Source organism: Malania oleifera, chromosome 11, assembly GCF_029873635.1.
Source record: "Malania oleifera isolate guangnan ecotype guangnan chromosome 11, ASM2987363v1, whole genome shotgun sequence".
Classification (NCBI taxonomy): domain Eukaryota; kingdom Viridiplantae; phylum Streptophyta; class Magnoliopsida; order Santalales; family Ximeniaceae; genus Malania; species Malania oleifera.
Window position 1 is genome coordinate 59,789,201 of NC_080427.1, and position 12,150 is coordinate 59,801,350.

General features: G+C 36.9%; 1 protein-coding gene across 1 annotated transcript; it reads left to right on the forward strand.

Moving 5' to 3' along the window:
* Nucleotides 1–9,380: 9,380 nt before the first annotated feature.
* Nucleotides 9,381–10,843, forward strand: LOC131168378 (uncharacterized). The gene has a single exon (XM_058127751.1). The coding sequence runs from the start codon at nucleotides 10,107–10,109 to the stop codon at nucleotides 10,656–10,658; it is 552 nt and encodes a 183-aa protein (XP_057983734.1). The 5' UTR covers nucleotides 9,381–10,106; the 3' UTR covers nucleotides 10,659–10,843.
* Nucleotides 10,844–12,150: the final 1,307 nt, after the last annotated feature.

The following is a 12,150-nucleotide window of genomic DNA, read 5'->3' on the forward strand; positions in this document are numbered from 1 at the left end:
AGCAGCGAAAAGCATAAACTGAATAAACATGTCCATATCATATATACCAATACCAGAGTACTACCATGTTTTTTCCCAAATATGTACATATATTTGTTCCCAAAAATACTCTTAATTATCGAGGGTTTACAAAATCATTCCCAGAAATATACTCACTCTCCCCTGATAGGGCACTACTGAAGCCCTTCTATTTGCGAGCCTGGTCTACTCATCTACCTCGATCACTTGAAAAATATACCAACACTGGGATGAGCCGACGCTCAGTAAGAAGAAATATGCTATTACTAGTGTGTGGCAAATGAGCTACTATATATATCATGAAATCTGTTTTCATATAAACATGAATAACTGAATACAAAGTACAGTTCCAATAATAAAATACACCGCCCCTTTTTCCATATTGCTTAACATAGCAGTATTATAGATTATAATTCAAAGTACTTCTAGTGTACATAAGTATGGTCCCTATTTCTATAAATCCGTACGTATGTAATAGTAACTGAAACTGTTCCCTATGGCTATCTGTGTGTCATGACTTGCCCCCCTCATGAAAGGGTTGTGCATCCCGTAGGCTGGATTTACCCTGGCTGGCCAACCAGGAATAAATCACTGTACTCCAAAGGTCGATCTACCCACCTCAACCCATATCTGGATGGGGAGCCTAACCTCTTCAAGGGCCTAGGTGAAAGACCTTACCACGTATTATCTAAATAGGTGGTTGCACTAATAAAGTAACATAGTATCTATAGCAACGGTACTATGCTCTATAACTGCAAGTCCAACAGGGTCTGATATCATATAGTACATTTCTATATATATATATATATATATATATATATATCTTATTTACCATGATTCTGAAGTACTGAAATAACCATGATACTGCATAAACTGTACTGTAATTCATACGTCATACTACTGAGAATTATCTGTTCATAACACTAAAAATTGCACATTCATAATACTGAGATTCGTATAATCATGATACTAAAATCCATAAAATCATAGTACTGAAATTCACATACTCATGGTACTAAAATTCGTAAAAAATGAAACTAGCATTCGTAAAACATATACCCATACCATATTCATGTTCACAAGCCACACCATACTTAAATACATAATTTTTCATAATTAAATAAGCTGTATAATGTTTCTAAAAATACCTAACATGGCATATTTCTCTTACCTGACTACTGGAAAGCTCCTACGGAATACCAGTCTAACACCTGCAGGGCCTCCTACAAAACACTCTGAAAATAATATATTCCAGAACATAATATCAGTATTTCTCTGCCTACATCATTTCCTATAACTGTCATAAGGCCAAAAGGGGACTAAAAGGCCTTACCCTAAATTTGGGATGAATTTCAACTCTGTTTCCCAACAATCCGCTCCGACAGATTTGCAGAGAACTCCGCTAAGAGTGTCGTGGTAGCTTCGGATCGTCAATCTGGCGATTGGTGGGGCAAGAATCGAAGAGAGAAGGGAGAGGGAGACATAGAGAGAGAGAGAGAGGCACGGTGAAAATGATAAATATCCCAGGTTTCCACTATTTATAGGGCCAGGTTCGTTGACGAGACACGTCACCTCATCGACGAGCCCTTCATAAAATTCGTTGACGAGACCTTGTATTCGTCGAGAAATTCAGACCAGTCCGAACCATCTCTCGGTATTTTCTCGTCGACGAAGCCCTGTGTTCGTCGACGAAATCCTTTATACTATGTTCGTCGATGAAGCCTTGGAAATTTCTGAAATTTTTATTTCCCTCTTATTATTAAAATGCTATTATTCTTCGGGTCACTACAGTTCCTTCTCATGGGGTGCCTGTATCTATTGTGTCAGATCGAGACCTGAGATTCACGTCACGATTTTAGAGGAGCTTGTAGGAGACTCTGGGGTCTCAGTTATCGTTTAGTACGACATTTCGTCCTCAGTCAAACAGACAGACTAAGAGAAGGATACAGATACTAGAAGATATGTTCCGTGCATGTGTATTAGATCTTGAGGGTAGCTGGACTCAGTTCTTGCCGCTGGTAGAGTTTGCATATAATAACAGTTACCAGTCCAGTATTGGCATGGCACCATTTGAGGCACTGTACGATACGAGATGTAGATCTCCTTTATATTGGGATGAGATGGGTGAGCACCGAGTTGTGGATCCAGAGATGGTACAGCAGGCATACGATAAGGTTTGGCTTATTAGGGAAATAATCAGTGCAGTTCAGAGCCGACAGAAGAGTTATGCCGACAATCACCGCAGGAATTTAGAGTTTGTTGAGGGTAATCGCGTATTTTTGAAGATAGCTCCATTAAAAGGAGTCATGAGATTTGGTAAGAAGGGTAAACTTAGCCCTAGGTTTATCGGTCTGTTTGAGATTTTAGAAAAAGTGGGGCTGGTGGCTTATAGGCTAGCTTTGCCACCCACACTATCCAGAATACATGACATGTTTCACATATCTATGTTGAGGAAATACGTCCCAAACCCTTCTCATATTATTAATTATTGTGAGTTAGAGCTCAGTGATTCACTAGTTTATGAGGAGGTACCAGTGCAGATTCTGGATAAAAAGGAACAGAAATTACGTAGTAAGAAGATTCCTCTAGTAAAAGTTCTATGGAGGAATCATGCGATAGAAGAGGCTTCTTGGGAGCTCAAGGAACAAATCAGACAGAAATATCCGCAATTATTCCAAGAAGTTTAAATGTAATTAGAAAATGTGAATGAATATGTAGTTTTCTTTTGCAGGTACATGTAATACTTTAGTTAGTATGTGGTATTTTAGTTTTGGAAGAAATTTTCTTTTAGTATATGTAATCTTTTAGAACTTGAGTTGTAACCATGGTATTTCTCCGTCATAAGTGAGGGTAAGTAATAAAATAAGTAGACCATTTTACCTAAGGGATGATAAATTACGTGAGTAGTAAATTTCGAGGACGAAATTTTATAAGGAGGGAAGGATGTGACAACTTGAATAAAAATGGAATTAGGATAATAAAGAGGAAAGGAAATGAAACTAGTAACAGAAGGAGGAAGTCAACTTCGTCGACGACATCGCACTTTCGAAGGAATAACCGAGGGGGGGATCATCAGGGCTTCGTCGACGAATACAGGGGATTCGTCGACGAGGGCTTAAGAGAATTCATCGACGAAGACTGAATTTCGTCGACGAAGAAATACCGAGAGGCATTTTGAGCCGACTGAATTTCATCAACGAGGACTGAATTTCATCGACGAAATTAATGAAGGATTCATCGACGAATGACGTGGCTCGTCGACGAATCCAGTTCTATAAATAGAAAAATCTGGATTTTTAACTTCATAACTAAGTAAACTTTTTTCTCTCTCTCTCTCATCGATTTTGTGCCAAATTTATGCCGAATTAACAATCCGAAGTCACCATGACACTCTTGGGAAAGTTCTCTTCAAATCTGTTGGAGCGGATTGTTGGTGAAAGCAAGTTGGAAATCATCCCTGGGTTGAGGTAAGGCTTTTTAAGCCAAATTTGGTCTTACGATATTTATAGGAAATGATATACACGTAGAAATACTAAAGTTTAATACTGGGAGTTTTCAGTTTTAGGGTATTGATCAGGAAATCCTACGGGGGTTAGACCACGATATTTTAGGGGCTTTCTCAGTAGTCAAGTAAGGGAATAAACTAAAGCAGTCATTCTCATACAAATTATTATTACTTATGAGAAAAGTTATTTTCGGGAAAGCATGTATTATAGCTACAAATTACGAAGAAAATGTACATTTGAGGAAATTCGGCTATATGTTGAAATGTGTATATATATATATATATGTATGAGATGCTAGAAAGTATGATTTTAAAATGCAATGTATGGTTTTATACAGCAAATGTGTGGCATAAATATTATTTTACGTGGGAAAATATTATGATATGATGATGATATGAATGCAGTATGGTTTGAGAAATTATGAAAGTATACAGTACATTATGATTCTAACAAATATATGATTAAATGATTATTTTCAAAATGATGCATGTATATATGTATGATTTCGGCGCAAGGCCGTATATATGTATGATTTCTGCGCAAGGCCGTATCGGCATAAGGCCGTATGTATGTATGATTTCGGCGCAAGGACGTATTTATGAAATGTTCGGCACAAGGCCGTAATTATGAAAGATGTTATATTATCATGTACTATATGTTATCAAAACCCGAATGTTAGTTTAGTTCAGTTTCAGGTGTTCGGTACCGTAGCTATATAGATCAAATATCTATATTCAGACGTGTGCTAACCACCCCACGAGGGGGTGGGAGATGGATAGTCGATGTGGCTTTCAGAGTAGAGTTGTATAAGTCCACCTGGCAGTCCGAACCAGGGTGTGGCGGGCCCATCGTACTTATAGACATATTTGACTCGGCAGTGGTCGGCCAGCCATTGTCGGGTCCCGCCTTCGAGTTGCACAACCCATCATAGGGGATAATACATGACATTAGCTAGCTATTCATCCTGGGTATGTTTTCAGTATTATCAATTATAACAAATGTTTTATGTATGATATGACTTATTAGAAAATATGAAAGCATGTGATTACTCAGTATGATATGATGAACATTTACAAAAATATGACATGTACTGTATATGTATAATTGCATTAAATGTTCATGTTGCCACACAGCTGTATCTAATTTATTTCCATTACTGAGATGTGTCTCACCTCCAACATTAATTAATTTTTCAAGAAACCCTGAGTGACCAGCGGGTCGTGGCCGCCGTTAAGTTAGGGATATTACCCCGTTAGGAGCGTAAGATTTTGTACTAGGATCAAAATTATTTTTTGTTTGATCCTAGAGTTATTTTGATGTTTTATGAGGATGTATATAAATACAGTTACATGATGTTGTAGTAAACTCTAGTATTATACTTTATGGATGGATGATTTAGATTTTATACTTGCTGCTGCTTAGGTTTCCACTATGATTGAAAGGTGTCCCTGTTACCAACAGGTTCGGGTAGACTTTTCCATTTATTATATTACATTTTATATTAAGAAATTGAGGGTCGTTCACCTAGACTCAGAAATTAACAACTCAAATGGTTGGCTTTTCAGAACCCACATGAAAATCATATACATATATACATAAAATTTTCATTTTTCACCAATTATTTCCTCAAAAATTCTAATTTAATATTTCCTCTTACCTGGTTTCCTAAACTATGCGAGCATGGACCCCAACACAATGCATGCGGCGCTCACCAGGACCTTAATTCAATAATCCTAATTTAATTAAATCAACTCTAAATAAAATACTATTTTAACATTGCCTAAACTCATAAATTTCAAATAACAATTAAACTCCCAAAAATAACCAATTTTCTTAATTCCCTAAATCTCACTTTCGCTTTAGAGTGGTGCCTAGAACCCCCCTTTAACCAAAATGACAACGATCAAGACTAGGACCCCTTGGTGGTGCTCGATCGTCGATTTAGTTGAATATTTAAGGATAAATTAAAGAAATAAATGGAGTATACCTTTCCTCAGGAGTGGTGCCTATGTCGCTCCTATGACAAATTTGCTCCGGTAAGAATGTTGGTGGCGGAGATAGAAATCCAACGGTATCTTTCGTTTTCCGATCAGCTGAATATTGGCCGAGAAAGATGAGGAGAGAGAGATGAGAGTAGCGAGGAGAGAGAGAGAGAGACGTGTGGAGAGACTGAAAGAGAAACATAGAGAAATGTCTCTGCAATTTTTTTTTTTTTTTTTAGGAAGCTTAGTAGTTAAGTTTCCTATATACATACATATATATATATATATATATATCTTATTATATTATTTATTTATTTAAATCAGTTTAATAATATTTAATTAATTAATTAATAATTAATATTTATTTATTTATTTATTTTTCTTTTTAGGATCACTACAACATGTTTGGTTAAATAATGCTATTTCAAATAACTCAAGTATCAAGATCAAGTGACTCAAGTGTTCAAGAACAAGTACTTGACAAAGTCTTTTAAAAGTTCGAACTCAATGATAGAAAATCTTATGAAGCTAAAAGACTATTAAAGCATGAAGTCAAGACAAACATAAAGAAAGGAAGCAATGCATGAAGACTTAGTGAATAGAAGTGTCATAGTTGTTTAAAAGTCTCATGAAAGTCCTTCGCATATTTTCAATATAAGTGTTTGAAGCTCTTAGGAACAATTATTGACTTATAGACCATATTTTGAAAAACCCCAAAAAATATTTTTTTAAGTCTCATTTAAGTTTTCAAAAATCTAAGGTTGAAAAGCAAACTTTTTGAAAAATTGCAAGTTTAGGCGACTGACCTTGTTTAATCAGTTGATTGACATCTTTAACAGATTAAAAATTCAAAGTTTTTGGAAAGTGGTAACTTCAGGTGACAGACCATGACTACTCAGTCGATTAACAATTTTTATCCTGAGAAAATTAAGTAGGTGGAATGGCACGAGGCGACTGACCTCTCAGGATCAGGCAACTAACCATATTCTATGTTTGAAATTTTGTTGATTTATAAAGGCGCGGGCTACTGACCCCGATAGTTCAATCGACTGACTTTCATTTTTTTAAAATTAAAATTGTGAGGGAAAATTTCCTAAATTGATTGTTTGGACCCCAAACTTTGTCAAAACTTGAGGTCTGCAAGTAAACTTAGGGAATACAGCAAGTAAACTTGAGGAATATGAAAAGTTGAGTTTTTCTATCTATAAATACATACTAAACCCAAGAATTATACACACAAACAATTAGCAATCAAGCAAATATCTTTCTACTCTTAAAAGCTCTCTTGCTAAATAACTTTGCTGAAGTATCTACTGTGAATTTGTTGAAAGTTCACAGGTCTTAGCTCTTCTACTGAGATTTGTCTTATCAAAAGAAACTCAGTGATATTTACTTTAAGTTTCATCTCTTTATATTGATTATTGCTGAAGTATATTGTGATATTCAATTGTACTAATCTGCTCTTATTAAGAGTGTTACTTGTACACAAATTGTTTCTTTTGTTTTTGGACGGTTTAGGATTGTTGGATCATTGGACTAGCAAGAAGAGGTATTCTTGTTAGAGAGAGATTTGTTTTGACGGTTCAGGGAATTGAATCGTTGCCTAATAGGAGGGGATTCTCGTTAGAGAGGCGAACTCCACCTTTGAGGGAGAGAGGTTGTAACTCTGACCTAATAAAGAAAGTTGGAATTCTCACAACGGTTGCTTTGGGCAAGGACGTAGGCCTTGGGATGAATCTTGTAAAAATCCAGTTTTAAGCTCTTCTCCCAACTCTCTTTAAATTTCTGCATATGATCTTTACATCTTGCTGAACCTTGGGGATTGCTGGAATCTTGATTTTGAAGCAAATCTAAACTCAGCATAAAATAAATTGCTTGGTTGGTTTGATAAATTCATCAAAGTTCTGATTTCTTGAATATTGAATCATTAGAAGCCTTAATCTGAATTTTTTTTAAAAAAATCAAATCTTTAGGAATCATATTTCATCAATTAAAGCTAAGGAATAAATTCTAGGTTAAGTTTAAAATATGATATTAGTTTCTAAACCATCTTAAATTGATTCTTAAATTTGATCAGCTGTGCCTTCACATCAAAGGTTTAAACTTGAAATTGAATATTGAATATTGATTTGAATCAAGGAGTTGATTGGATTAAAATCTGAAGTGTTGAATATTAAAGTTGAGATTCATTATTTTGTTAAAGGAAAGTTGTAAGCTTGATTTATTCGATGATTTGAAAATCACCTCGATATAATCTTTGTTCATTGATTCTAATTTTGAATATTAAGAAAACCTAAGGATTTAACATAGCTAGTCTTTAACATAAAAGATTGAACTTGGTATGATTGTTGATTAAAGTTCAAAGGATTGTTGATCATTATCTTTGTGTTTGTGTGACTGCTGAAAAGAAGATTTGCTAGGGTTAACACTTAACTAAAGGAACTTGTAAAACAAAGAGTTTGCAAAGAAATTTTTAAATTTCAATTACCCCCCCCCCCCCCTCTCTTGGGAGTACATCTTACTTCTCAGGCCTACCATCATTGGCAAAACAAGGGCCATCTAGCTCCATGGCATGTGCTGGTATGGAAGAATGGGTGTATCCCCAGACATTCCTTTGTCCTTTGGCTGGGGGCAAAAAATAAACTTCTCACAAATGACAAGATCAATGTGGATGGGAGGGACCAACTATGTGTTTTGTACCGTACTGAAATGGAAACTATTGATCAATTTTTCTTTAAATGCAAGGTTTCAATGAAGGTTTGGAATCACTTGAGGGGCTGGCTTGGCATAAAAAGATCCATGACAACCATCAAAGCTGCCCTCAAATGGCTTCATAAGGAGTCTAAGGGTACAGGAGCGCAAATCGTGGCAAAAGGGCTCGATTGGCTACCACGGTGTATTACCTCTGGCATTTTAGGAACAAGATGAAGCACGAAGGCAAGTCCACTCAACTGAAAGCTATTATTAGGGTTGTTCAAACGCACATTTATAGAATTATATACGACAGGTTCCCCATGCTTGTTTGGTTTGTGTGAGATTGGTATAGTGCCCCTGGGGATGCCCAGGTTTGCTTGTAATGATAGACAGACATATTACTCTATTTCTGCTTCAGTCGACCGAGTTAGCTTTGTCAGTCACGCAAGCTTCTGGGTGGAGTGCCAATTCTGGTTCGATTGCCTAAGTTGGGTGATTCAGTAGACTGAACCGAGGTCAGAATGGTTCGGTCAACTAAGATAGAATTGTTTTTGTGCACAAGTTACTATGGTAAAAGGCAGTGCTGAATCGATCGACCAAATGAGCTTTGTCCAATAGACCGAAGTACGTGTCTTTCACCTCGAGTAGTTTTTGTTTTAATTCTTTTGGCTGTGAGGCCCCTAGGTATGCCTGGGTTGATTGTAATAGATAAAGTTGTTGCTTTCTTAGGAGCTTTGGTTTCCCTTCCCTAGGGTATGCCCAGAATTTCTGTACATATTCATTTTGATCTAATACAAATTTATATTTACTGATCAAAAACAAAAATTCAAATTTTAGTTTCTACACCAACTTTCAATTTAAAACTATGTCTTTAAATATAATTGTAATTTTATGAGTTGTTTCCAATGAAAGAATGAAACTAATTTTTATAAATTTATATATTCATCATATGATTTTTCTTTTTCGTTCATTTTAACGTACCAAATATTGGACAAACATTTTAATTTTGATAATAGTATTTCAGTTCTCCAAAATAAGTTGATTAAAAATAAAATTACCATAATTCCCCTCTCCCTCTTTCCAATTTCCAATCGAATGACAACAATGGAGATTCAATTTCCATCTCCCACCAAACTCAGCCTTAAAAAGTTTTGACCCCATCTTCCGGACCATTACACGGACTTGTACGAGTGGGAACGGTCATTTAAGGTCATTCCACTGTAGAAGTACGCCCCTAGTCTGCTCCCATAGAACAGCTACACTCCGTGGAAGGGAAATCATGCTTGTCGTTTGTTTCCCAATTTCTCTCTAAGCTGTGATTACCTGATAAACTATTTTGGGCAAACTCACAATCACAGAGGCAGAGGGCTCACCTTCTTCATCCTTTTTCACTTTCTTTATTCCGTCTGTCTCTCTGCGATTGAACCTTTTATCCGTACTTTCACATGCTCTTGCTTCCTCCGCTTTCTCTCTTTCCGTCTATTGCCCGTCTCAACGATCTTCTATTCTTGTTTTCTTTGTTTGGGCATTTCTCATTTCGCTTTAGCTTCTTCGGTTTCTTCTCCCCCTTTTGGTGATTGCGTCGCTTCCCTTCCTTGGCAACCCCTCAAATTTGGCCCCTTCCCACGTTCACCGCTGCTTCAATCTCACTTGGGTATTTCTCTTTTTTTGCTTTTTGGTATCATTAGTTCCCTAGGGTTTTGATTCTAGCACCGTGGGCTAATCTTGATTTTCCCCCTTCGTGGGCAAGGTCGATTTCGCTGTGTTGTTCGCTTTCCTCTGCTGGGTTGCTGTTAGATCTCAATTCTTGTTCTTGGTTGCGTTTTCTCAATTCTTGTTCTTGGTTGCGTTTCTTGCCTTCTTATTTTCTCTCTCTCTCTCTCTCTCTCTCTCCAATTCGAAGACAATGTCACAAGGGTATGCAATCGAACTTTACTTCGATCCAGCACTTGAAAACCAGGTCTTGAAGGCCTGGAACGTGCTCGCTCGCCGCCAAATCAGTACTCAGCTGATCGAGATGGAGTCGCGCCCGCACATCACCCTGTTCTCCAGCCCCTTCGTTGAACCCGCAAAGCTGGAGAACATCGTAAAGGGCTTCGCTTCGAAGCAAGAACCCCTGCCCTTATCTTTTTCTTCCGTTGGAGGCTTCCCCAGTGACAATAATGTTCTCTTTCTTGCCCCAACTCCTACAATGTCGCTTCTGCAATTTCATTCGCAATTATGTGATGCAATGAAGAAGGAGGGCATTGAAATAGGGGAGGAGTATCGCCCGGAGTCGTGGATTCCTTACTGCTCTGTTGCTCTAGAGGTGCCGAAGAGTCGGATGGGCGAGGCGTTCTGTGTTTTGCGAGATTTGAAGTTGCCAGTCACCGGCTACGCCATGGATATTGGGCTGGTAGAGTTTTCGCCTGTTCGTGAACTCTTTTCATTTGTGCTTGGTAATGCAGTAGAAGGATGAATTTTCAAGTTGAGCTGTTTTCCAATTTGTTGTATCTTTTGAATGTGTTACATCTCTGATTGTGCTGACAGTGCTGTAGGAACTGAGTGTAGATTAGCATCAGTGGTGCTAGTTAGAACATGGAAACAAAATTTGCTTTCCCTGTCCCCATATATAGTTCGCAATTGAGAATGTGTTTTCTGAAAGTCGTCATTAGAATGATAATTTGTTCTTGTGCATCTTTGGAATAATTTTGGATACTTATGATTTTGCTCATCTTTTTCTTATCAAATTGTGAGAACTTGTATAATGGGCCTTAAACCAATTAGCATTCCTTTGTGTTACTTCCGAATGTTTGAGATTCTCCTTTGAGGCTTGTTACATGGATCTTGTCTTCCCATTGATGTACCGAGGATAGATGAATTGATTAGTTAGCTACTAGCATTATGTTTGTTTTGCAGAATGGAATAAGGTGGGAATGAAATAGGCTACATATGGATATAAGAATTGAGAAGAAAAAGAAGGTCTTGACTCTTTTAGGCAAATGATCATGCAAAAGTTGGTGTTATTCCAGCCAACATAGAATGGAGAAAGACTCATCATTCCCAACTTTTAGAATGAGAATGCCTTTTCCAACTTTGGCATGGTAGTTTTGTTCAGAATGACATTATCTGTTTTGGCATTGTTATATCTTTATATAACAACTATTGCATTCCCACCCTACTCCGTTCCCAAACTAGAGATGTAGTCATTTGATTTGAGTTGGATGTGGTCCATAAACTAATACACATAAGAAGGTAAAATTAAAAATAAAAATAAATCATTGTGTTAACAAGATATGATGGCTGATGATTTAACTGAAGACATTACCTTACATACATAAGAATGGAAAAAGTAGTTTCTTGTAGCCAGGCCCTAGGAGTTGAGAATTTTAGCTTGTTGACTTCAGTAAGTAGTCTTCATTCACTTGTGTTGCTATTTAGTAATTACCTTTTGTTTGACAAAATCCTTTGACCAATTGAGCAATCTGCATTTTGGTTTAACTTCAGCTAAATGAATGAACCATGACTTTGTTCAATGCAATGTTTTATAATCTGCGATAGAGGCTCAAGGGTTTTATACTCAACAATACTTGAGTGTTCTTACTGAGCCTTTTTTTCCCTGGTTAACATGGAGTTGTGATTTTTCTATACTACATTTGAAACTTAACATTATGTGCCACAGTGCCAGAAAATAGGAGGACAGGGTCTAGTTGAACTTGGTGTAATCCAAATAATTATGATGTTTTGGGAGGAATTTTTGGACCGTTTATGGTTTGACTGCATATTTGTTAATTTGTTGCGAGTTATCATATTTTATTTGTTTGTTGTAGCTGTTTGTCGTTAAATGCCATCCTTTGAGGATAAATTTTTACAGCACATGGGTTTGTATGCTTTATAGTATGGAATCCTGGCTCATGCAACATACCTTTAAAATGTCACTTGTCAAACTTTAAAAAATCTCAAATGAACAG